The sequence below is a fragment of the Sciurus carolinensis genome, chromosome 3, assembly GCF_902686445.1.
Source record: "Sciurus carolinensis chromosome 3, mSciCar1.2, whole genome shotgun sequence".
In the NCBI taxonomy this organism is placed as follows: Eukaryota; Metazoa; Chordata; class Mammalia; order Rodentia; family Sciuridae; genus Sciurus; species Sciurus carolinensis.
This window is the reverse complement of record NC_062215.1, coordinates 134,289,322-134,316,885: the sequence shown is the minus strand read 5'-3', so window position 1 is coordinate 134,316,885 and position 27,564 is coordinate 134,289,322. Positions and strand designations below refer to the sequence as shown.

The 27,564-nt window shown below is 33.5% G+C and overlaps 1 protein-coding gene across 1 annotated transcript in view; it reads right to left on the bottom strand.

Annotated features, from left to right (window-relative positions):
• Positions 1–1,579: 1,579 nt before the first annotated feature.
• Fsip2 (fibrous sheath interacting protein 2) overlaps positions 1,580–27,564 on the bottom strand; it is a 78,052-nt gene continuing 52,067 nt past the window's right edge. The window contains exons 17-23 of the mRNA XM_047547561.1: positions 17,972–27,453; positions 14,924–15,421; positions 13,584–13,681; positions 9,242–9,288; positions 5,588–5,631; positions 3,185–3,254; positions 1,580–1,716 (exon numbers count right to left, since the gene is read on the bottom strand). Of these exons, the coding sequence (XP_047403517.1) occupies positions 1,580–1,716; positions 3,185–3,254; positions 5,588–5,631; positions 9,242–9,288; positions 13,584–13,681; positions 14,924–15,421; positions 17,972–27,453 (10,376 nt within the window). The remainder of the gene's footprint in view (positions 1,717–3,184; positions 3,255–5,587; positions 5,632–9,241; positions 9,289–13,583; positions 13,682–14,923; positions 15,422–17,971; positions 27,454–27,564) is intronic.

Genomic DNA, 27,564 nt, shown 5'->3' with positions numbered 1-27,564 from the left:
CTTCTCATAACACTGTCAATTAATACACACAGATATAGAGTTAGGTCTCCTGAAAATAAGTCTGAAATGAATTTCTAGGTATTTCTTGTCAACTCTCATTGTTAAAAGATTTGTATCTATAGGTTATACCCTGTTACATGATCTTTGAGATCATTTACTTTTTAAGAAATTATTAGAAGTAGACTAAAATACCAATTCAATAATTTATTACTACATATACAATTTCAAATTACTATGTATGCAGTTTTTTTTTCTCTCAAGTTTCCTGTCATAATTGAACTGAAAAATTTCATTAAGGAAAATCCAATTTGACAAAACAAAATTTTCTGATATTCTTGCTTTACCACTGACAATTGTCAAGGAAATTTTATTAAAAAGATAATTTATCACATTTTCCAAAATTCATGTGTCAGCCTTTGGGTAGATGGCAATGATCTTGGACATTCTTTGCTATCTGCTTGACTTATCTTTGGATATTTTTAACTTTGGATTTCAGAGACAAACTTGCTGAAGTTGGGACCATTTCACCAAGTAGCAGTTTAATTAATATAGAAAAACTTCATCACTGCACTGCCAGCTATCTTGTTAAATAGTCTTCACTACTTTTTATATTCTTACATTCTTGATATTTATATTCATGTTCAAACATGTATATAAATGGTTCAACAACATTGTTGACAAGTTCTTTATTGATTGACATTTTATCTAATAGAGGTACCATATCTGAAAATAGATCTTTTTTTCATCACAAGGCCATTTTATGCATATGTAATTTTATCCACAGTTATTTATCTCCAGATGGTGCCTTATCTAAAGTTGATCTTTTTGCCTTGGAAGTATTTTAGGAACTGATGAAACTTTATCTGCAGATGATAAAATCAGATTTGTCTGGTGTAAGTACCTTTGTTTTAGCATCTTAATATGCCTTTGACAGTGAATCAATCTGTTTCATAACTGTGTCTATAATTGAGCTTGATTTTTTGTTGATTTGATAACCATCTTGGTGAAAACATCCTATAAAAATTTCACAGGAAAAATTCAAATTTATTTTCTTGTGGTTACTGTGTTGCCTGTTTTACCAATTATAATTGTATTTATCTAATGTCAGAGTATACAGGTAATAGTAGTGCTTAAGATTTTATAACAAAATGCTTACCCAAAACATTTATTACACCTGGGTAGTGGGATTGCTGGATCATAGGGTGGTGGTACCATAGGCTGAGTATAGATAATAATAATATACTGTGCATTTGTAAAAGCTAGAAGGAAGGATTTAATTACCATTAAGAAATGACAAATGTTTGAGGAAATATATATGCCCAACATGATTTAAACTTTACACAATATATACACATGCTTAAATATTATGTTATTCTTTTAATAAGGATAATTTTAATGTTTCTATGTATCAGTTAAAATTTTAATTGAAAAATAAGCATTTATTAACCCATTCTTTTACTTAGGTCTTTTGTATTTTCTTTTGCTTATTTTCAGTATTTTATGAACCACAGGGCACCAATGCTATGTTTTAAAATCATTTTATTTTCTAAGGGAAGTAAGCATATCAAGTATGGAAGATTCAGTGTTCATCCCGATGAGGTGGTGAGGAAGATTTGGGAATATTGCTGTTAGATCGGGAAAACACCTTTGACAGAGCAGAAGATACCTTTGCCAGCATTTTAGATCCTTGTTTGGGAATATTGGACTTGGGGGTTTCTGTGGACAAAAAATGAATAAATAAATAAATAAATAAATAAAGTAATATGGATATTTTTAAAATATTTTAACTGAGATAGTTATATTAGGCAATGTTGATCCAGAATTCTGAAGTTGATACTTACAAAATAATTTTTGGAATTTAAATAAAATCGACAAAGATTGTTTTTACTTGACCTCATGACACTCCTATGATGGGAGACAGGGAGAAAGAGACCTTCATTTTTGGACACTGAGCTTGGCAAGGTCACATACTTGCCTAAGATCATATGAGTAAAAGTGTTCAAGCTGGGAGTAGGGTCCAGGCTCCCTGACTCTTGCGGCATTATGAGGCCTACTTCGCCCTGGAGGTTTCTCCAGTCAGGTGTGGAAACCCCACCTCTCTTTTTCTAGAAGAAAATTCTCTGAAAATGCCTAATAAGCTCAATCGGAAAATAAATTTCAACTCTACACATTGAGAGTGTCTATTTCTGAACTGTCAAATGAAAGCAGAAGTGCATTAAAAATGCTATGATTTCTCACCCATATTGGGTAAATTTTTCTCTGGACAAGTCCCAACTAATTTTTTGGTTCAGATAAGAGAGGACCGTAATGTAATAAAAGTCTTATTTGGATTCATTTATTTTGTGCCATTTATTCAGCAAACCGTTCTCTAAGAGAATATCATATTTCTGTTTAACAAAACTATTATTTCACAATAGAAGGAAAAATGAGCATTAATGTATTTTTCTGATCTTCATGATAGGACCTGAAAACACACATGGCACCAAGAATCCATATTTTCTTAATTGCAGAATATTATATTTAAAAGCCAGGAATTTTAATATAAAGCTTTCATATTAAGCTTCTCTTGAGAAATGGAAAGACCTGAAATAGAAGACCTGGCAGTAATCTAACATGTCAGTGACTGAAGCTCTCCTCTTCAGATGAAGTATGTCATCTCCAGTGAGTCACAGACTCTTGCTCAACCTACTGCTTTGCTTATATTACTACCTTGCTGAAGTAGCCATCTGAGTATATGAACTATGATGATGCTGAATGAACTTTGGCTTTGAAATCAAAGCAAATTTGTGTTTGCATCACAGATCTGCAGTTTACTAGCTGTGTAGTGACCTTAGAGAACCTATTATAATTTTTTTCCTTATTCTCATAATTTCTGCTAATAAAATATGGATAGCTAGGGTTTAATAAATGTTAGTTGCACTGTAAAGTTAAAGAAAAATGACTGCCTAATAAGTTTTAAATCATATAAATCATTTATATAAATATAGCTAACAGAGAAGGGAAGGGCCACTCCCAACTTATGTATCATTTTACCATTTATATAAATATTTTGATTTATATAATATGCTAATATAGAGAGAAGGGTCATTACTTCCAAGAGTACAAATGATAATAAATTCTAAATTAAAAATGATGTAACTGAGAGTTTTATTTAATTGTTAAAATGACAGTATATATGTTGTACCTGAAATGATTTCCTTTGAGGGATATGCACTATAAGCAGCATTCTTTGATCCTTCAAAGATGGTGATAAACTGTCAAGGCAAATTGACATACTATCTTAGTCTTCATTGGACAAAGGATACAGCACAACCATTATATCATCTTATGTAAATAAAATCTGTACTCTGCAATCTAAAGTCATTGTTCTCTGAGAGTTAGGTTCGTAATTTTTGCCAATGATGATTCCTAGGATTATTCTTTATTATGAATTTCGACTTTGGCTACCACAACATGATAGTCAAAGTCTCAGCTATATTAAATAATGAAAAATGTCAGTTCTATCTTCCTACTTGCTCCTTTGGATTAACTTCAGTAAGTTACAAATCCTTTTTAGAGAAGAGAAAATAATAAGGTGTAAAGAAAAGAATGTTCATTTCCTAACTCTCAGTTACCTTTTATGGAAATCTGAGCCATTGTGTGGTCTGTAGCAATCAAGTGGCTGTGTTTACCTGTTAGCTGGGATCATGGCTCAGACACTGGTTTTGAACAAAGCCATAGACCTGAGTAATTTATTTGAATGCAGGAGTAGCATTTTTCCCAGAAGCGCCGTGTATGAAACACTATGAAGGCAACAGTTCATGTTTTCAAAGTTTTTACTATGTAACTTCAAGTCATTTCTATTTGTGTGTAACTCAAGAGAGATGACATTTTTAGGGATTCCCTTTTTCAGTGTCCCTCCTCTCTATCACTTGCCTCAGAGTTTCTGATGCTTAGCCTCCCTTTTCTAGTTCCATGACTAGAATGCTGGGCCTCTAGCCTCCCTGTAATGCTGTCTCACATTTCCTGAGACTGCATCTACCTCCATGGTAAAGTGAAAAGAGAAAGCAGAGGAAAAAAATAACATATTCTTTAGTCTACTGGGGGCCCTAATTTCTCTGGCAAGAGAAAAGAATTTTGTTCAGAATTTTAGGTAGTGTTTCAGCAGCCTCTTCCACTACTGACATGTAGCTTCATAAGTGCATAATTTGTTTCAAGGCAAGTACAAAGAAAAAGGGGAGTGGAATATAAAGCAGGGTCCCCCATTCCACATATAGTCTCTATCCCACAGGAATTTATCCTCTAACTCAGGTCAGAAGGCAATGACTTCGTTTAAAACTTGATTCTAATCTAATCCCTCTCTATGAAATTCCAGGTTTGAGCTGCTCTAATTCTAAACAAGGAAATGTAGAAAGAAAAAAGCCAAGAAACTCACAATGATATTGGTTGTTCTTTGAGTTTTGACTTCTCACCCCAAATTCCTGCTATCATGATTTTCGAGTCCTCAGTACTTGTGTAGGGTTTTTAGTTGTACTCAATGAGAGATACAGTGAACTGTACTTACTCTACCTTAGCTGGAGTTCGACTAGACAACTACTTAAGCAAATTTTACTGTGGAAATAGTAGAAAATGAGAGAAAGAACAGAGTGGAAAGAGTTCAGATTAGCTAGGAATTCAGAATGGCACAGAGTGTCAATAGATTCCCAGACTCAAGTCTCAGTGCCTCACCTTTATGCCATGTAATTTGACATTTTAGAAAGTGTGACCTAAGTGAAGTCTGATATTTTAAATAGATGTTTTTATTCATAAATAAAAATTAGGCTGACTAGGAACTAACCATACTAGTATATTTGAAATTTGACAAAAAATATTTAAGTATGAGTTATAAGATTTTAAGAATTGGTTCTGAAAATTCTGCTGTATCTTGGTACTGAGAAGTGACAGGATAATTGACAAATTGTGCATTTATGGAGGTGGGAGATCTACTTTAAAGTAATTAAATTCATTCAGGAAGAAAACAAGGTGAATAAAAAAAAAAAGAGAGAATGGAGTCTGTAGCTTCATTCCTTATTGGAAACAAGGAGGATTTAGGAAGAGGAAATTCCCTGATCTGCACTGGGGCTTATGCTGTCTACACAGAATGTGTCCTTAGAAATAGAGAGAAGTAGGTGGAATGAGCACTTGCTTCCTACAAGTCTTTGCCCCTTCATATTTGAAAGTGCTCCTCCCTCCCTCCCTCCACCAAGTTCTCACTGGGGTGTGCCCACTCTAGGCAGAGCCACATGATTCACTTCCTCCAGGCTTCTCTCTAAAGATGTAAGTAACAGAGCTAATCAATGGAAAAGAATTTAGGTGCTAGGGAGAATCAGTGGCTTTCTCCTGTACCTAAAACATGGAATGCTGATTTAACCCTAAGGGGTGAAGATTTTCATTAAGGGATTTTCAGATGCTAGGGACAGGTCTCAGCCAGAGGGGAAGACCTGTAAATAAGGGAATGCTTCCTGCAGTTTCCCATATCATACCACACAGTATCTGGACTGTTAAAACTGGGCTATGCTCACCTGGGCCCTATTGTACAACCAATTACAGGCCAATGAAAAACATTTACCTTAATGCTGTTTGAATTCTCTGGCTTTTGTTCCTGATGACTTTCTACAGGAAGGGAAAACAAAGGAAAAATAGACATTTTTTTCCCCCCTAAGGCTTATATATTTGTTGACATAAATCAGATGTAATTACATTTTTTATCAAAATACTATAATTTAGGCACAAAAAAATATTATTTTTAAGTACATAGACAATGGGCACAATGCTGAAATAGGTAAGAGCCCTTGAATGTTGAGATATGTCTTAGGAATTATGAAAGATGAAGTGTGATGTACTAGGAGAGATATGCTCTGTTACTTAGGAGGAAGAGATTAGGCTGGGAGGATAGGGAGATGGGGCCCTGGGTAACTTCCTGGGTAGCAGAGCACAAATAGCACCTGCCGATATTTGCTAAGTAACTTACCAAAAGGTTGCTTTTAAATCAGGACCTATGTGAATGGGGTCCATGCCTCTCCAAAGAAGGAAAAATGCCTGATTCGTGTTCTGATTGGACTAAAACCTGCATGACTACATTGAATGCCTTACCCAAGATTGGGCAAGGGGCTGACTTCCTTAAACCTATAGATCTAGACAACAGCCACTCTTTGGTATCCCTGTCTTGGGATTCCTCCCTCTTTGGGGGTTCTTTCTTCCTTCCTTCCTTCCTTCCTTCCTTCCTTCCTTCCTTCCTTCCTTCCTCCTTTCCTTTCCTTTCCTTTCCTTTCCTTTCTCCTTTCCTTTCTCCTTTCCTTTCTCCTTTCCTTTCTCCTTTCCTTTCTCCTTTCCTTTCTCCTTTCCTTTCTCCTTTCCTTTCTCCTTTCCTTTCTCCTTTCCTTTCCTTTCCTTTCCTTTCCTTTCCTTTCCTTTCCTTTCCTTTCCTTTCCTTTCCTTTCCTTTCCTTTCCTTTCCTTTTCTTTCTTTCTTTCTTTCTTTCTTTCTTTCTTTCTTTCTTTCTTTCTTTCTTTCTTTCTCTTTCTTTCTTTCTTTCTTTCTCTCTCTCTCTCTCTCTCTCTCTAATAAATCTTGTTACTTTGTTCTCATCCTTTTGTTTATAGATTTTATTCTTCAAATTCATGAGACCCCACACTCCATGCTACATATTCACAATCATTCTATCTCTATGGCCCTGTTTATCAGGTGATGAGGGATTACTCGGCACATAATACTAAGGACCCTTCCAACTCTGACACTCTTTATGCATAATTAATTACAAGATCATCATTGGAATAAAGAGTAAAATGCTGGTATAAATATCACTACAAAAGAAGTTTTACAAAGACCAATGCAAGGGAAGCAGCCAATATGCTATGGGGTAAAAAAAAAAAGCTGCCTGAGTCTCAGCTACACTGTTTAGGGCTATGTGAACATTGGCAAATTGCATCTAACTTCCTTAGCTTAGTTTCCTCCTATGTAGAATAGAAGTGAGATTATCTTCCTTCTCCATCTTACAAAAGAACACAAGGAAATACATGCAGAAACTGAAGTTTATACACATGCACTCATCAAGAGTCAACAAAATCACTCTGAACTACTCTTCAGACCACTGAGATTTTAGAAGAGTAAAACCCCAATTAACTGAAATATGGAGGAGAAAAACAGAATTATTCGACAAAATGTTATGATTACTTAACAATGTTCTTATAGTGTCTGAATCAACCTTATATTGCATGTCAGTAAACTGACTTTTAAGTGACAGCTTATTTGGGTTTAACGTTGGGCCATTGTTCCAAATAAGTTTAGATTGCTAGGTGATATAGGCATCAGAACTCCCAGACCACCTTGAAAGTTCTTTTGATGAAGAGAGGCAGAAAAACTCCTGATAGTTAAGAGTCCCAGGTGTTCAGATTTAAGTTATTTGAGATGCTTTTGTGAATTCTACGAAAGTAGGAATATATATGTTCCAGCATGACCCCAAACATTGAATTCTGGATTTATACATCCAATTGCTTATGTGATTCTCAACTCAAGTAGCAAATGGATATCTCAATCTAAATATAATCAAAACATTTACATTCTCCCTGCTGTACCACTAGCTCCTCCCATAGTCTCTACGATCTCACTAAATTCTCCCCTCTAATATATGTCCACAAACTGCTTTGGGTTTGGGGGGATACAAAATGTGAACAGACACGAATGTCCACCTTCATGAAACTTACATTGTAGAGACAGACAGTAACTAAAATACACAGTCTGCCAGATAAGTGCTAGGGAATATGAAAGCAACAAGTGGGAGAGGTAGGGTCATGAAAGGAAACAGGTTGCAGTTTCATAGAGTGTGTTCAGAGGAAAACTGAGACAGTTTCATAGAGTGTATTCAGAGGAAAACTGAGAAAGTGATAGTTGAGCAAAGTTTTGATGGCCAGGAAAAGAGCAATGCAGATACAGGGAGAAAACACTATAGAAGTATTAGCAGATGCAAAGACCCTGAATTTCTGAAAGGTCTGAGGAAAAGAGTTCAATTGGAAAGGTAATTGGAGGTTAGGGTAGTACTCAGATGATGATTTGTAAGCCATTGCAATGACTTGTGATTTTGTCATAAACAGATGGGAAGCACTTTTTCATGTCTGGAATTATCTTATGTCCTTACTCTTCAACTCCTCACCTCAAGTTAAAATGTAAATACCACAAGAGCAAGAACTTTGTGAGTCTTGTTAATGCAAGGAGTCATAACAAAAAGGAGATGCTCAGTAAAGAATGAATGGACGGACACAATATTTTGAATTATTTAAGAACTTAAGCTTGATCACAACAAAAAAGTTGGACAAACAAAACGATATACAGAATTTAAGGACAGAAGTTGAGGTGCAGATAGGACTATGTTTTTTGAAGAGGATTGAATTAGGCAGTTTCTGTATGGATCTAATAGCTTATGATTCCAAAATGCAGAAATCATGTCAGTGGTTACTGTGATACCTATAAGTTAGGGTATGTTCATGGAATTCAGGCATGCTTACTGCCTTTCTGTGGATTTTGTACCCACTTCCAAATTGAGAGAATGTTTCTTGAGTGGTTTGCATGGTGGAAATAATCATGATAAACTTGCAGTTTGAATTTCAAGGCCATTTTATAGTAAGCATGTCACTCTACCTCCTGTGTATGCTGTCATTGTTAGAATTAAATTTATCCTCTTAAGGTGTGAACAAATAGAGAACTAAAAGGTTCTAACAAATGTCCTAAGGAGTATATATAAATTGATTCCAAAAGAAAGGAAGGTTCATGCTATTCAGATTTTAATGTGAGCAAATAAATTTATCTTTAAAAGGCCTTTTATACATTTTAGTAGGGCTGACCTATGAAACAGAGAAAGCATAACTAAGGTTGCGCTTTACATCCAAGTATTATGTGTTCTTGCTCAGATAAAAACTAGTGTGACAATACATCCTTTTACTTTCTTACAGGACCATGATAAATGTGAGTTCACAAATCACATCATATACCAAATTTATCAATGAAGTAGTAAGAGCAATTCAGACAAGACAAAGTATTTGGCTCATTTTAACATGTGAGTGTTGTAATATTGGATCACTTTCCAAAAGACAACATGCTCAAAGGAAGAAAAACAGTATTAACTTCAAATCTGAAACCTAAATAATCACTGAAGTATTGAACAACTTATTTATCAAAATATTAAAGTTTCATTTTGAACATTCTTTAAACAATAATAAAAATGTCAAACCTTTTAATACTTTACACATTGGATATGGGTTAAAATCTTCTGCCTCACTAAAACAAAAGGAAAAAAAAAATCATCATTTTTATTTGTGTAGTTAATAAATGAAAAAAATTACTGCTTAAGCAAAACAGCAATCATTCATTCTTTATGTGGAAACAAGCCTGTAGTAGCATAATTTCCTTAAATTCCAAACTGAATGAAAATGATTTCTAAATGTACTTTTTCCACTTTTAAAACTGTGATTAAATATACTATAAGATTTACCAGCTTAATTTTTAAGTGCACAGTTTTGCAGTATTAAGTGCATTTACATTTTTATTCAACCATCACTACCATGTATCTCCAGAACATTTTCATCTTCCCGACCTGAAACTATATACCTACAAAACAACCTAGTTTCCTCCCTCATCATCACACAGGAACCACTATTCTACTTTCTGAGTCTGAATTTGACTACTCTAGGGCCCTCATATAGTTAGAATTGTCCTTTTGTGACTGACATATAACATACTGTCTGCAGTTCCTTGTGTTGATTTTTCACTCTGTTGATCATGTCATTTCAAGCATGAAATTTTTTCAATTTTGATGAAATACAATTTATCTATTATTACTTTTCTATTATTACCAAATTTAATGTCATGTCATACAACTTTTCTCCTATGGCTTTTTATAAAAGTTTTATAAAGTTTTATGTTTAAATCTCTAAACAATATTGAGTCATTTTTTATACAAATCATTTTACTCTTATTTTTCCTATTTGAATGCCTTTTATTTCCTTTCTTTCTTTCTATCTTTTTTTTTTTTTTTTTTCCTAATTTCTCTGGGTGTGACTTTATGTACTATGTTGAAATGGCAAAGGTAAGTGTGCTTTTCCTTGTTCCTGTCCTTGGAATAAGAGTCTTCATATTTCCCTAGTGAAGACAATGCTAGCTGTAGATTTTTCATATATAGCCTTAGTGCTCCTGAGATGATTTCTTCCTAATAATAGCCTGTTGGGTGCCATTTTCATGAAAAGATGTTCATTTTATTCAAGATTTTTCTTCTGGCTCAATTAAGCATATATGTGTGTTTCTCCTTTATTCTGTTAAAATGGTATATTATGTAGATTTTTTTTTAATGTTGAAATTTTCTTGCATTCCTGAGATAAAAACCACTTGGTCCAAGTGTATAACCCCAGTAACATGCCTCTAAATTTGGTTTCCTTGTATTTTATTAATTTTTTTCATCAACATTCACCACAAATATTGGTCTGTAGGTTTCTTTCCTTGTAGGGTTTTTTTTTTTTTATGGCTTTAATATCAAGGTAAAGCTGACATCATAGATTTGGAAATATTTTCTCCTCTTCAATTTCTTGGAAAAGTTTGAGAAGGGTGGATATTAGTTCTTTAAAGTTTTCTGGAATTCACCAGTGAAACTTTCTGGTCCTGAGCTTCTCTTTGTTAGAATGTTTTAATTACTGATTCACCCTTCTAGTCAAAGTTCTGTTCAGATTTTTCTAATTCATCATGATTCATTCAGTTTTGGCAAGTCTTGTGCTTCTCAGAAGTTATCCATTTTATTTAGGTCATCTAATGTATTTGTATACAACTTCCTAGTACTTTTTTATAATGCTTTTTATTTCTACAAACTCAGTTGCAATGTTCTTTCATTTCCTTCTCTTTTTTCCTTAGACAATCTATTTATGTCTGTCAATTTTATTTCCTTTTTAAAGATATAATTCTATATTTTCTGCATTTATCTTTAAATTCTGCAGAAAAAGTGCATTTATAAACCAAAATTATAATACTGCTTTTAAAAATTTTTTTAGGGGTTTACCTTTATTGGAGTAGTTTATATTTTCATAAGATTCTGAGTTACTATCTTGTATCCTTCCATTTCAACTTGAAGGACTCTCTTTAGCATTTCTTGTAGAACAGGTCTAGTATTAATGAACTACCTGAGGTTTTTTTTTCTTTCCTTTATTCTTATCTTGAGATATCTTAATTTGTCCTTCATTTTTGAAGGAACTTTTTGCTGGTTGTAGAATTATTGTTAGGTAATTATTTTGTTTTGCATTTATTCCTTTAAATATATCATCCCATTGATTCTTGTTCTGCAAGCTTTCTTCTTTGATATCTACTGTTAATCTTATTGAGATTTCTTGTACATTATGAGTTTTCTTTTCTCTTCTGCTTTTAGAATTCTCTGTCTTCTGACAATTTGATTTTAATGTGCCTTGATTTAGTGTTTTTTGAGTTTACCCTATTTGAAGCATGTTGAGTTTCCTATATTTTAATATCCAAGTTTTCCTTCAAAATTTGAAGTTGTTAGCTATTTTTTTCCTAAAATAATCTCTCTTCCATTTTCTTAATCTCTTCTTCTGGGAATAGCACAATGCATATATTTGTCTGCTTGATGATATCTCCAAAATACATTAGACTCTAATTTTTCTTTAGTCATTTTCTTTTTGTTTCTCAGTGTTTAAGTTCACTGATTTCTAATTCTGCCTTTTGAGTTTCTTGTTGAAGCTATTCTGTAAAATTTTCAGTACGGTTATTGTTTTTAGTTCTAGAATTCTTATGTTTCTTTTAAAATATTTTTGCCTTTTTATTATTTTGCTTATGAATACTTTCTTAACTTAATTCTTTGTGTTTTCCTATAGTTGTTGAGCATACTTAAGGCAGAATTTCAAAGTCTTTATCATGTCCCACTCATGTCTCTTCACAGATATTTCTTGTGAGATTCATTTTATTCCATTGAATATGGCCATAATTCCCTATTTCTTTGTAAGCATAGTGTTAATTTGTGGAAATTTGGACATTAGAAAAAAATAGCAATTTCTTTCAGTTTTTTCAGACTGATGTGGAAGACTCTATTAATTAGTGTGACTATGAACCCATGAACAATGTGATATGGAGTTTTAAGATCTCACATCTTTTCTGGGCATGTGTCTTTTTGTGCCTATGTATATGGTTTATTTTCCCCTCAATTTTCCTGGGCTACTGTAAGTTATTTAATGACCCATAGAGTCTTCTTCTGCTTTTTCTCAGATATTTGGATCTTCTATTGTGTTTCACTTTCCATACTCTCTCATCTAAGATGTCTGTGGTTCTACAGGACTCTTATCATTTTTGTGTGTTACAGCATTAATCAACTACCTTCTATGGTTTCCAGGCCTAGATCCAAAATACTCCATCTTTTCCTATCTGAGCTCCATAAAGGTGAAACAAAAATAATTTTCTCAGGAAGTGTACAGACAGGCCAAAACATTTAAAACAAGTATGAAAACAAAACATTGAAAACAAACTCCTCCCAAGGGAAGAAAGGTAACTGCACTCTTTGCTCCCAAGTATATGGGGCAATGCTGGGAGGAGAATGGGTAAAAGTAAGATAAAACCCACAGAACTTTTCTTCTCTATTTTCATTGTGGTTTTTTCTTGATGGAATTTTCGTTTGTTTGCTGCATATATTCCACTTGTTTCTAAAAAACTTGTTTTAATCTGTTTGTAGTTGTTTATTTATTTATTTATTTAGAGAAACAAGGGCCTGGAACTTCTTGGTATCATCTTACTCTAAATTTCTTTTTACTTAGTATTATCTGTGCTCCTTCTCTACTTCACATATGCAAATAATATAGAGGTGCCTGCATTACTAATTATGTATGTAACCAGATAATTTTCTCTTTATACCCAGTTCTTCCCTACAGATAGAAAATAACAACTATTCCTGGTTATGAATATAACAACAATAAACAACAAAAATTTTAGATGTTTTAACAGTTCTCAATAGAGTTACTAATCAGATTTTAAGCATACAGTAGATTTTTTTTCTCTCTGTTCTCTATAACTGCCACAATCCACATACTTTGTTCCTATAGCAATTCAAATTTGGATTTGTCTTTTTCTCATGTAAATAATATCCATTTTTAAAAGACACACATCAAAGTTTATTGCTTTCTAGAAACATATCTGAAGGTTTCCACTTACATTTTTCCCTCTCCTCTTTTGATTGATCTTACAGGCAGCACAATATACTAGGACATTTAGTTTACTTATGAGAGTTGAGCAGAAACCCTTTTGTGATGATACTATTATTGTTGACCTAATGCCTATCTCTCAGGTTAAAAAATACAGTAACACATTAGCAAACACCTGATCTAAGACACACTGGAAAGAAGGGCTCAAACAAGGATACAAGTGTAGGTAACTAGAAATGGGACAGCAAGTAGTAAGAAGAGGCTCAGGAATTATCCACAGTGGGGAGCCAAGGCAGGGTGCTTGTTTAATTACAGCTTTAATGGTACCCTGCATATAAGATCTGTATTCAGCTCATATTTTTATATTTGTATTGTTTTAATTTCATGTACCTTGTAGTTGAAATGAGATCTTGATTATATGAAGATGTACTCATAATTCTGTGTATGTAGTAATGTGTAGGTTCAGTAACAAGACTCTTTTCTTCATTCTGTAAAATCGCAAATCAGTTATTACAAAGATGAGTTTGATATGTACTTTTCCCTCTTATTGGCATTTTTGCAGTCTAATCTACACTTTAATGAAAAAGTTTTGGAATCACTTAAACAACGGTAGGGTTCCAGTTAAAATGTTTCTTCCAGTATAATTCTTTTGAAGTGGTTCAGGAAGATGTTCTAAATTATGATATTGGCCTTTGAATGGATTTTAAGCATTGAACCTAGTGAAATGTTTGAAGGATATAGTTTTTCTATTTCCAAACTATAAAAATATTTTAGTCATATTTTACTGGGTTTAAAAAGAACAGAGATGCAACTCTGGAAAATTCAGAAGCTTGCTAAGTCAATCATTTTAATACATACTCTGATCTATTTGTGGAGAAATCATGTGCTCCTGAATTGTCTGAAGTTGTATGTCCATTTTCTCTGGTTCACCTCAGCTTTTGTGTTACCCCGTGACATCAGTCACATCAAATGACTAATCAAGAGAATTGTCTCATGAGGGAATCCTAAATCATATATCCTCCAAAAAAGAATAATAGAAATTTTTTGGATAGGGCCAAACCTAAAAGGTCATCGAGGCCCACATCATCACTTAAGGATTTGTAAACAGTAACATGAAGTGTTCACCAGGATAATAGTGGAGTTAAGTTAATGTCTGATTGTAAAGGTGATAGATATTCAAAATACATTGTTTAACTTTTTAATTCTGGAAAGTAGGCTAAAGATTATTAAAGAAGTTAACTATGTATATTGTCAAAAGGTTACATAGTTATTAAGTGATGGTCAATATACAAACTCAGACAATCTGTTTTTCTTTTATTTGGGTGCAGGTGGTAGTGCTGGGCATGGAACCCAAGGCATCATGCATACAAGGTAGGATTCTAATTTCTATGGATCATTTCAACCTCTTCTACCTGCCACAAAAGATGTCCAATAAGTATTTATCAGTCCCAATACAAAAGGACTGGAATCTATTGTTTAAATAATTAGCTTGCATTTTCTTAACTGGTTTCTATTTTGTTTCCCTTGAGCTTCTAATTGAGCTTCTTTCCTTATCTGTTTTTCCTCAGTTCAGTTTCTGAGTTTTATCTTAATTCCCCCTGTACTGTAAATATTTATAGGCTTAGGAGGATAATGAGTTCATTTTAGTATTCTTTTCTACTTAAGGTACATTCTTGAACAGTGTTTTTCTTTATCCTTTCTATTCATGGGTAGTCACATTTCTCACTTACCTTATGTTGTGTCTTTTTCTGCCGAGAAGAGTCTGTTTCAGTCAAGGTTTTTGAAAAGGGCATGTCAAGCTCAGCAGTAACTCTTTTAACTTGTGTGTCCTTGGATTCTAGTGTCAGATTTGAGATTTCTTCCATACTTTCAATATTCACACCATTTGTAGTCTGACAACATTTGCTTATTGCTAAGAATTTTTTCAGGTTGGTTGCACTTATTATTGTTTTGGAAAAAGCAACTTTGCTTTCTACTGGCTTCCCAGATTCTCTCTCTTGATCTTCAGATAGTCCTCCTAAGCTTCCTTGAACAACAACTTCACCTAAAACAATTTCATCTTCATCAGAAATTCCTTCCTCAGCTATATAATTTCCCGGATGTTCTTGATTAATATCATGAGCTACTAACCGAATGATCAGATCTTTTGAAGTTTGAACATCTTTTAAAAGCTCTACTGTGGTGATATCAGGCTTTCTTATATTCTGAAATGAATTTCTGCCAACAGCCTGAAATGAAAGGTACAACAAATGTTAAAAACAAGTCTCAATCACATTTCCTGTGGTACTATTGTGATATTTCTCTTTTCTTATGATTTCTAGTTTCAACTTAAGTAATACTTTCTGATGCCACTTACTGATATATTAGCAGTATTTTAAAAAGAAGAAACATACAAATCATAACAAATCGTAAGAAATACTTGTTGGTGTCTATCATTGCTTTTACATTGAGATCATATTGAACTATCATAACATTCCAAAAAGTAGGCCTAACATGAGTTGTTGCTTACATGGTACATTTTGTTGCACAATAGTTTTATTACTTTCTATTTTTTCCATTTCTCTTAAAATTTTTGTGACAGAATAAGATATAATAATATTTTTTAAAATCCTAGGTAGGAAATTCTATAGAAATCTAAATATAGATACTACAAAATATGACAAGATACTACTTGATCTTCACTCATAAAAAGATTGAATAGCCAAAATTATGAGCTTTGAATATTTACTTTCCACTCCTCCACTCTTGATCCTTTGGACATATTTTCCAAAAAGATTCTTCAAAATATAAATCCTCATTATTTTTCTCCTCCCTAGTCAAGTCTCAGTTTCTATTTTCAATGTTAAAGACAGATCAAAGAAAATATAATTATAATTAAGTAACCAAGATACTCCCATCTCTGTAGCCTTTGACCAGGCCATAGAATCTCTACATTAATAATCTTAGACCTTCCTTTGTAATATTGCAAGCCAGCTTTTCAGATAACAGTGCCTTAAAGGGATATCTTCTATGGAAACAAACTAATAGAAACAACTATTCAAGAAATCAAAACAATCAATTATCCATTGTGGAGGAGGAAAGAGTGGGTTAAAAAAATCGTTCTTTATGACTTTGGTATTTGATACTGAATGTGGTTTTAATATCATATGTCTGGTGAGTTCAGAATTTGTGGTAGCTCAAAACAAATAATCTCTGAGGAAGTATCAAAAATTATACTATCTGACTTAATATACTATTCTTTTGTCTGTTTCTTTGTCCCTATAATTTATGTACAGGGATCAATTAAGGTCCCTGAGGTTGCTGAAATATTTTTTATTTGTTTAGTTTATACAAATTTATCTTCTTTCTCTTAAAAGGAAAGAGGCATTAGTTTGGTTTAAATATTGCTTTCTGTGGTTTTATTCCTTAAGAGAGTTGGTAACTTATGGCTTTCTGTGATTTTATTACTTAAGAGGGTTGATAACTAAGAGGATTTGTGACAGACAATTCTATAGATAATTGAAAACTGATCTTAGCTAATGATATTCTACAGTCTGTTTTTGCAAATTTTACTCCCAAGTAATTACTTATATATAAATTAATACCACTATGTATGTGCTTAATTAATGATGAGAATTCAGATGCAAAAGAAAATTTTACAACTGGAAAGGACCATTACTTATTCTAAAACCTAAGGATAAATATTAAAAGAGTCTCAGACATGATAATTTCAGTATTTGGGTTTGAAAACACAAATCATCTATTCACTCATTTATCAGCGTTGAGATTTAGCTCAATGGGTTGCAGAACAGTGCTGGGAAAAATCCACTCTCAGTTTACCCTCTAGGGAACATGGTTCTACAAAACTTTGCTCACTGTCCAATACATATACTGCAACCTCAAGCACTCATGGCTCTCTTACAAATGCCCAACTATCTCTAGAGAAGCTTTGATAAAAAACAAAATGTGCAATGGATTAGTATAACTATATCCATTGGCAAAATAATTCTGTTGTATTCATTAATAGTTTTCTTGTAACAAGAACATCATTTTTGACATTTTGACATCCCATTAAGTTTAATGTGTTTGAGGCATGAATATGAGATTCCAGGACAGAACTACAACCACAGAATATGCGAACAGGTTCCTAAAAATAGCAACATTAGGACAGTTGGGTATACAACAAGGGTAGAAGAGGAAGAAAGCTGGGTACATCTTGACAGTATAGGGGAAATCAGAAAGGCCAATTTAATTAAATGAAATCACAAGAATAAGCATAATCTAATAGCAGTATGTTTGCAGAACAATGCTGTGAAAAGAAAAATAACACTATTTAGGAGACTTAAATTTGAAAATCAAAATTATTTTATATGGTTTCAGGTATCCTGATATTCCATTAACTGGCCCTTTAGAATAGTGTTAGATATCCATAATGAAGAATTAAAAGAATTATGCAAGACTATACTTCTTCTCAATCTTCAAATGACAATTATAACTTCAACCAATGTAGTATTACTGTTAAGGATATGTTTTTATATTCCCATTCTTTAAAAGAAAAAAGCTAGTTTAAGTGAATTATTCTAGGAAAATTTGACTGAGACCTTCACAGTGAGTCACAGAACTGATACTACAAGTCTTAGTAAAATGATTTACTAAGTGGATAACTATGTGGATGAACTGGGTGAAACCAATTCTATTTTAGGCTGGGCAACAACAACAAACATGCATTCCCATACACCTATCAGACTAAAGAAATTACAGAACCATGGTGTCTCAGTGACCACTGCCTTTGCACTTACCTCAAAAGGTTTTACATCTAATCGTCCCATCCTATTGAGTGAAGTACGTCTTTCTTTCTTTCTCTTTTCTGAATTAATTGATTCTGTAGAAGAGCAACTTTTCCCACTTATTGATGCTCTTCTCAGTTCTGCTATGCTATGTCCAGTTCTTCTTAAACATTCCATTTTAAGTTTCTCAATAGGTTGGGTTTTTACAGAAAGGACAGTTAAGTGTTCTGAAACAATTTCTGGATCTATTTTGATTGGTTTTTTCCCAATACATGGAACTATTTTAACTGGAGGGTTTTCCTCACCTGCTTCTTCAACATCTAACTCAGGCAAAATTTTGATAGCATGCTTTCTTGCCTTTTCAATGATTCTTTCAATGTCCAGCTCTCCAAATACATGAGGCTTTGGATTCTTTGAGATAATGCTTTCTGATGGAACTCTTGAAATTCCATCAATAATTAAACTAGCCACCTTCTTAGGGAAGACTAGGTTTGCCCCTTTGATATCATAAAATTCCTTATCAGTTCCACATTGTTTGAATATATTGCTATAAACAGAATCAATAACCTGAGAAATCATTTCCATATTTTCTGGTTCTAAAGAATGTTCTTCAGGATCAGCAGCTACAAGAGAAATGTTACTTCTGGAAATTTCAGCTGTTACACATTTTGTCAGTTGAGATGCAACTTTATTTAACTTAGGTTTTTCTAAGTTGTTGGTATCTTTGCTTGATACACTTGGCAATCCTATAAGTTTAGCCAAAAACAAGGCTAATGCTTCCTCTAAAACCTTGACATGTAACATAGAACCTTTTATGGATGAAGGCTTTTCTTGGCTCTTAAGTTCTTCGATAATTTTGACCACTTTTTCCATAATTTGAACAGCTTCCAGGGCTAATTCTGAATTTGATACTTCTTCCTCTACTTGTGGTTCAAATTCAGAATTGGAAATTTCTTTTACCATTAAGAAACCTATTATATCAGAAAGGACATTGCTCTTACCCATTAAATCTGTAAAAACAGATTTATGAGAGCCAGAGTGTTTTAAAACATTAGTATAAACAGAATTAACCACCTTTTCAATAGTTGCATTGTCAGCCAAAGGTACAGTAGGTGATTCCTTAGCTGGTGATACAAGTTTAATCTTACTTTTAGACATAAATTCTTGGAATGATTTTAATATTTTTAAGGTTATATTTTGCATTTCATTTTCTAGAGATCTGGTTTGTTCTTTATCTATCTTTGGAAACACAGAAAGTAGCTTAGATAAAAATTTTACAGCAATTTCTTCTATTACATTATAACATAGCTTATGAGCTTGTGACGGTTGAGGTGGAGCAGTTTGAATAATATCTTTAAGTATATTTTCAACAGCACTGTCCACTTCTGCACACTGATGTGGAGTTAACTCTCCACAAAAATAGTTCTGCAACTGATTGCCAGCAACTTCTCGTAGAACTAAATCAACTATGGTTTCTAAAAGGAGTCTGCATCCACTGGTTACACAATTTTGTATGACCTCTCGTGATCCAAATTGTGGTAGCAAATTATTATAAATAGACTGAACCACTAATTGAATGATCTCATCATCATTGGGATGTAAGGATTCTACATATCGTATAACCATATCTTCATTTTTAGATATTTCTGCTGCAACTGTACTTACTAACTTCATTTGAAGGAAATCCAGTTCTGTGGATGAATTTTCCCCAGATGTTTTTGCTTTGTTTTTACTATTGGATACTGATTGAAAATTGAAAATTTTTGATAAAAGAGCAGAAATCACATCCTCTAAAAATCTATGAGGCAACATTATGGTATATGGTGATGATGTCTGACATTCTTTGCTGGCTGTTTGGACTACCTTTTGGACCTTTTTGACAACATCCTTAGATTCTAGAGGCAAACATGCTGAATCTGGAACCTCATCACAAAATAGCAAGTGAAGTTGATGTTGAAAAATTTCACTTATCACTGCACTAGTTAGATTTCTTGCTAAATTTTCCCTGTTACTGTTTATTTTCTTACAAATGGATTCCCGAGATCTATTCTCCTTCAAAATACTGCAAACGGAAGAGTGAACAACTTTATTGACTAATGTTTTATCAATTGACTGGATTTTATCTAGGAAAGGTATCTTATCTGAAGATGCTTTTTCAGTCATTTTATGCATACGTGACACTTTATTCACATTTTTAGTCTTAATACTGGGTGATGCTTCATCTATAGTTGGTTCTTTACACTTACGAAGTCCTGTAGGAACTGAAGATATTTTATCTGCATGTGGAAGAAACTGATTTCCCTTATTTGGCCTAAACACCTTAATTTGAGCATCTGAAAACTCCTTCAACAGTGAATCAATGAGTTTCATGGCAGTTTCATAGAGTTCAGCCTGATTTTGATCATCATGTGCATTTAGACATCTATCACATATTTGGGTTTCTGGTGAGGAAGAAAAGATCAATATGTTAACAATTTCAGTGATAACATCTTCTAAAAAGTTAGCAGGAAAAATTACACGTTCTCTTCTTGGTAGATGAACCTGGTCAGGTTTATTAAGTTTAATTTCAAATGTTTTCTGATTTGCATGCTCTCTCTCTCTCTTTTTCTCATATTCTTTCTCTTTTTCCCCTTCTTTAACTTTTTCTCTCTCTTTCTTTTCTTTCTCTTTGTCAAGAACTTTTTCATTAATTGAAAGGGATAAACCTTTTGTGATAGCAGACTGTGCAGAATCTTTGCCAACCTCCTGAACTGTATTCAGCACTTTGTCACCTGGAGAGCTTTTGCTGTTTCTGGGTTTTGATAAATCCAGAGGTTCTTGAGAAGATGACATTTCTAAAACATTCTCATAAATATTTTCAATAACATTTTGAACACATTCATAATCTGAATATGGTATTTCATCCACATCTATTTGAGTGAGAGAGTGTCTCCTTTCTTTATTGTTTGGCTTTTGGGCTACTTTTAAAGTTTTGTCTGTTATAGTCTCCATACTTTTTGCCCTTGACTTGAAAGAAGGTAACTGAGGGTGTTTGTCAACTTTTTCTATTGACCTTTCCCTGTTTTTGTCACTACTCTTTTCATTGTCTGTTTCAAAATCTGACCCAAGTATATACTTATCATATTCTGTATTATCAGTAGCAACTGATAATACCTTAGTACCTTGCTGCTCATTTTTTGCAGTGGATTTTTTCTTCCTTTCAATTTCATTATCTTTAATTGTTTTACTTATATCTGGATCCTGAGCCTGCTTCCTTTTCACAGTGGTGGATGGAGAAGTAACTTTTGATATATTCTCACTATGTTCTTTAGTGTGACTTCCCAGTTTATTTTCATCCTCTTTCTTTTTATTTGCCACACCTGTAGCTGACACAGGTACCAGGTTAAGCAGGTTGCTTTTCATAATGGCATTTATAGAGCTAACTATTGGATCTTGGATGCCACTTTTTCTCACTGATGTGTTGAAGCTTTTCTTTGTGCTCACTGCAACTCTGTCTATGCCCATAACATTTTTCTGATTTGAGCTTTGAGAAGTGTGCTTATGTGATTGTTCTGGTAAAGTAAGTTGGTCTTCTTTTAAGCATCTAGTTATCTGCATAGAGGTTTGTTGTGATAGATTTTGAACCCTTTGGGTGATGTTATCTGGATTTAGAAATGAAAAGAAGGTAGAAGACCATTCTCCTGAGAACAGTGGTTGAATCTTGAAAGCAGAGATGGCCTTCTGGGCTAAAGTGGCAATCATTTCTATAACAATGCTACTTTTATCACCTTTCTGAATATCCTTGGATCCATATTTACCTATGAACTCATCATATACAAAATTAGATATATTATCAATTGTTTCCTTATCAATTGGTGGAAAAGAAAATATTTCTTCAGCTTGTGGTATAACTTTAATTTCACTTTTCCTAAATTCACCTATGAGTGAGTTGGCAAACTTGATAGCCAAGCCCACAATATCTGACTCTGGAATTTCTTTTTTGCTAGAATCTTCAGTAATAGTTGGGAAAGAACAAAATTTGTTAACAAGGTCAACAATTACATCTTCTAAAAATGTAGCTGAATATACAGAATGTGTCTTTTTTTTACAAGATTTAGCAATTACTGGGGCACAATCACAATCAGGTAAGTCACTGAAAGATGATTCTTCACCATATAAAAATGGTCGTAAATGATGATCCATAATTTCCTTCATAATGAAGCCAGCTATTTTACTGAGAAATGAACCTCCTTTTTGGTCTGCATCTTTCTGTACTTCAGCTTGGAATTCAGATTTTTTCAAAATATTATTACATATGGAGTCAATGAAGTTCTCAATAGCTTCTAATTGCATACTTTCTGAATTCTCTTCTGCTATGGCAAGTCGAATCTCATGTTCATAAATTTCTTTTATAATGTCATCAGTCAATTTTGAAGCTGTATCCATGGACTTATAATCTGGTGTAACCTCTTCCTCCTTTAGTTCATTTTCAGTGTCAGCTGAAGGAACCATATGCACTAGAAGCTTATAAATCATGTCTTTTAAAAGAGAACGAGGCAACACAGTAACACATGATGACAAGGCACTGCTATTCTTCAAGATGATACTAAGCACATTTCTGATGATGTTATCAGCTCGCGGGGAAGAATAGGAAGAAGACACTAATTCTCCTGAAACTAATGACTGTACCTGATAATCATAAATTTCTTCCAATAGTAAATGATATATTTTTCTTCCAAAACAGGCAGTGTCACTTTGTATAGCCCTATATATTTGTATTAGAGATTTATATTCATCTAATAGTTTTTCGTAAATTGGATTGACTGTTTTTTGAACCATTTCTTTATACTCCTTTGAAGAACACAGATTTTCATCCAAGTAATCTGAAACTAAAATCTCTGATGTGGTGAACTCTAGAATAATTGATTTTACTAATGATGTAACAATGTTAGTAATTTTGGCTTTGGCTCTATCTGGGTTTTCAGCAACCAAGACATTATGTGTGAATGCATAAAAAATTTTGCATAAAAGCTCAGAAATCACTTCCTCCAAAAAGATAGCTGAGTTCACAACAAAAGACAATTCTCTTTGTTTAGGATCTATTGCTTTCTGTTTATAAGTTTGATCAACTGAAGCTGAAAAGAAAGTTTTATCTCCAGACAAAAATGATTGTAGATGATGGTTAAAGATTTCTTTTATTATAAAACTTGCTATTTTTGAAACAGGTATGTTACTTATACCTTTTTTATCTTTTACAAGAGATTGGTATAGATTTGAATGAGAAAGATCAGCATATATGGAATCAACCATAGACTGTATATCTTTTTCTGAAATCATACTTTGCTTTATATCCCCATGTTTAGTAATACATATTGCGTGTTTTGAAATTATTGACATAATTTCATTTATCAGTTTTATGACTGTATTATTTAAGTTTGATTGGGAAATATCTGTATGTTCTAAACTGGAAGCTGATGGACTAATTTGAGACATAAGCTGAGTCACTATTTTTTCCAAATGAGTATGTGATAACATAGTAGTATACATTGTTGAAGCCTGTCTTCGGAATCTTGATTTACTAATGTCATATTGAACTCTCTGTATCAAAACATTTTCACTGAGTTTGGAATGTGACTTAAAAGGAAGATTTGCTATAAGATTTGGAGGAATTTGGAAATCAAGTATTTCAGTCAGAATGATTTTAGTTAGCTTTGCAGCCAATGTCTTTGTGTCATTTAAGAAATCTTTATCAGGCATAATTTCCACTTCATAGTCTTCTAAAACTTTGCTGTATACCATGTCGATAATGTTTTTGACTGCAGCTCTCTCCACAGGAGGCAAACACAATTGTTCCTCAGCATTATCTATAATGCTCACTTGGGCTTTTGAGAATTCTTCTGCTATGAAATGGATGAGTTGTTCAGCTTTATCAAACAGTTCATCTTCTGAGTCTGCCACTGATTTTGTTTGTACAATGCCTACTACTCTGTGGAATATTTTGCTCAAAACCCCAGAGACCACGTCTTCCAAAAAAGTTGAGGAATAAGTACCAGTATAAAATACTTGCTCTCTCTCATAATCAAAACACTCATATGATAAAGATGGTAATGACTTTCCATGCACAAATGGTTGAAGATGTTGTTCACAGATAAATTTAATGATAAAACCTGCTATTTTATCAATAAGAACATCATTACCGCTTGTGATATTCTGTTGCACTAAAGCTTGAGAATCAGAGTTTTGTAAAATATTTTTGAATACTGAGTCAACAAGATGCTGAACATCATCTTCTGAATAAACAAACTTTGTTTCCTCTTCATCTTTTGAAAATCGAATTTCATGTTGGGAAATTTTCATCCTAATGTCACTGATTAGGTTGGAAGCAATTTCATTAAAATTCATTCTTGATTTATCTTTAGGGGTTTCTCTGTTTGGAACCAGGCTGGATGTAGAAGGAAAGAATCTAGATAATAGTACTCGTATCATATTTTCTAAAAATGTGTATGGTAGTAAAGTATTATATGGAGGTACACTCTGGCTTGACATGATAGATTTACTGATGTTACTGAGGATGTCTTGAACAATATTCTCAGCCATTGAAATAGAATAGGAAGAAGCTGACAAATCACCAGAAAACAATGGATGAAAAAGGTAGTTTGAAATGGCTGCCACAATTAAATTGGTAATATTTTCCACAAAAATCACACTATCATCAGACTCTTTATCAGTATCAGGGTCTAGCCCATGCTGCTTTAAAACACTCCTATAAACTGAGGTGACAAGCTCATCCACAATATCTGTATCTATAGAGGGAAAAGACTGCTCTTTGTTATCATATGGAATGGGAATTTTAGCTTTGTCAAAATGATTATTCACTGAGTTTATTATTTTTTGGGTCATGTTCTCCAGCTCAACTTCAGTGTTAGGTTTTGGGCTAAAAATCTTTGATAAAAGTCTGGTAACAATCTCCCCTACAAATGTGTCTGGGCGAACACCTAAGGATGATGACTTCTGGGGTCCATATGATTCTACAGCGTCACTGAGAACCTGTTGGACCATATTAGAAACAGCATCCAGTGGAGTCCCTGGACGAGGCAAAATCTCTCCACTTAAAAATGGTTGAAGATGGTTTTCAATAGTCTCTTGGATAATAAAACTGGCTATTCGGTCAACCATAATTGGACTTCTGCTGACTATACTTTTCTGTATTGAAATAAGAGAACCAGACATTTGTAAAATGCTACTGTAAATAGAATCCACCATCTTTTGGAGTTTTTTTCCTGTACACAGATGTTGACTATCATAGAGAGTGAACCAGATTTTATGTTTTGAAATGGCTGACATAACCTTATTTATTATACAGGTAGACATTTCATTAAAATCTGAACTCATTAAGTAATTTTTTTCCAAAGAGGAAGGATTAATGGATGGAAGACTGAGCTGAGATAAAAGTCTTCTGATGACATCTTCTAAAAATGAGTGTGGCAACATTGTGCTATAGCTTTTAGGTGATCTGGGCTGGAAAGTAAATTTTCTCAAGCTATTTTGAAGCTTCTGTAGTATAATGTCAGCTTTGAGAGGGTAATAAGAATGAGGCACAAGCTTTCCTCTGTGGCAAGATGGGAGTTGATAGTCTAAAATCTCCAACAATATGCTATCAGTTATTTGTTCTGCTATTGAAGTATTGCCATATACCAGATTGCCACATGTCACATGCAATTCATATTGCTCTACAATACTATAATAAATTAAGTCAACAATCTTACTAACAGTTTCTTTATCGATTGGTGGAAAACACAGTCTTTCATCAGCATTCCGTAGAACAGTGATTTGAGCATTAATTTCATTCACTATATTGTTGACAAGCAATGTATTCATCTCATTGAGATGGGCCTCAGTGATGTTTGCATTTTTTTCCCACAACGATGTAGAGAGGTTACAAAACAATTCTGAAATTATTTCCTCCAAAAATGTGGCTGAATAAACCCCTGTGTTCAAATCTCTTTGAAGTACCTTGTTAGAAATGGCTATTTTATCCATTTCCTTTGTTTCCTGTCTATTAAGAGGTGACAAAGACGATTTTACTGTACATTGCTTGCCAAATGGTGCTTGTATTTTGGAACTAGTCACACTGGGACTACTCAGAGATCCTGTCAAAGAATTACTGTCATAACTCGTGAATCCTAAAACGTCTTTACCCTGACCTAATTTTACTAATTCTGGTACTTCAGCTTTTGAGCAAAAAGTAGACTGTATTTCTCTTGTTCTGTGTTTCAAATGTTTGTTTGCAAAAGGTGGACTTTCAGGAACTGGTTGTAAGCTGTGAGATAGTTTGTCCATCAGTGATTTAACTAAGCTGTGGGAAATACTTGCAAGCATACTATCTGAAGACATTGAGTCTTGATCCATGTCTCCTAGATTTTCCAAAAGATCTGACATGTAATCTCCTTGAAGTTGTTCACAGCTTATTGATCCCTTACAATAATCAAAATCTTCATCATCTTCACTTTGAAGTATTTTTAAAAGCTGACATTCTTCTGCCAATATTTCATTAGAAAGAGGACCATCATCAGCAAAGACAGTGTTTGTGCATTTTTCCAAAAGTGTTCTAACGAGTTTCTCACACACAACATTGAGAAGAAAAACTGATTTGGGGGAGAGACCTAGGTTATTTCTAAGCATGAAATTACTTTGTTGATTATTTGGGGAAGAGAAAAGTGTGCTTGATAGTTTACTTGAGTCCATAGACTCATCTGGAAATTCATCTGGCAAAAATAAATCTAAAACAATATTAAACACCTTATTGACTACTTCTTTGGATTCATTAGTTTTTAGGCTACCAGCCAATCTGTCTAACTTTTTTGCAAGATAATTTAACTTATTTTTTTTAACAAGTTGATCCATTTTGTGTGTAGATGATTCCCAGTCTCTGGGACTTATCTGTTTTTCTATGGTACTGCTTTTGCTACAAAAGGACCCACTATTGCTTCTAAGTATTGAAAGCGAGTTGTTTCTTCCATTGCTTTCAAAGTGGTGATTTATTCCTATTTCTTTGGAGAGTACATAAATCACTCCTGTTAAGAGATCCTGAAAGAAATCATCCAAGTCAGGAGAAGCTACCCCTGGACAGTATATGTATTTTGTTTTGATGGAAACCATTTGCTGTGCAATGGCAGCTTCTATAATGTTACCATTAGATAGAATTTCAATAATAATTTCAGAAATACTTAAAGCGAGTTCTCCAACAGAAATTGACCTGCTCTCAAACATTTCGGAATGAACTGAAATAATCTTGTTAAATGCTGCACTTTGAATTTCCCTTGCTTTATCTTTTTCTCTACCCTCTTCAGTGCCATCAGAAATGACTGAAGTTAAATGGCATATGACAGACTCAGTGAGTTGTTCACAAAATTGATAAATTGCAGAATTATTGTACATGCTCTTTAGAGGTTGTGTTGATTCATACTTTTTCCTTGAGAGTGTAGAAATAAGAGATACCTCCTCCTCAGTGGAAACTGAAAAAAAGAAAACATTATAATTTTTAGAAGGCATCAAAGGAAATATGGAAAATTAAATATATTGGAAATTATTTACATGTGTATTAGTTACTTTTGTAGCACCTCAAT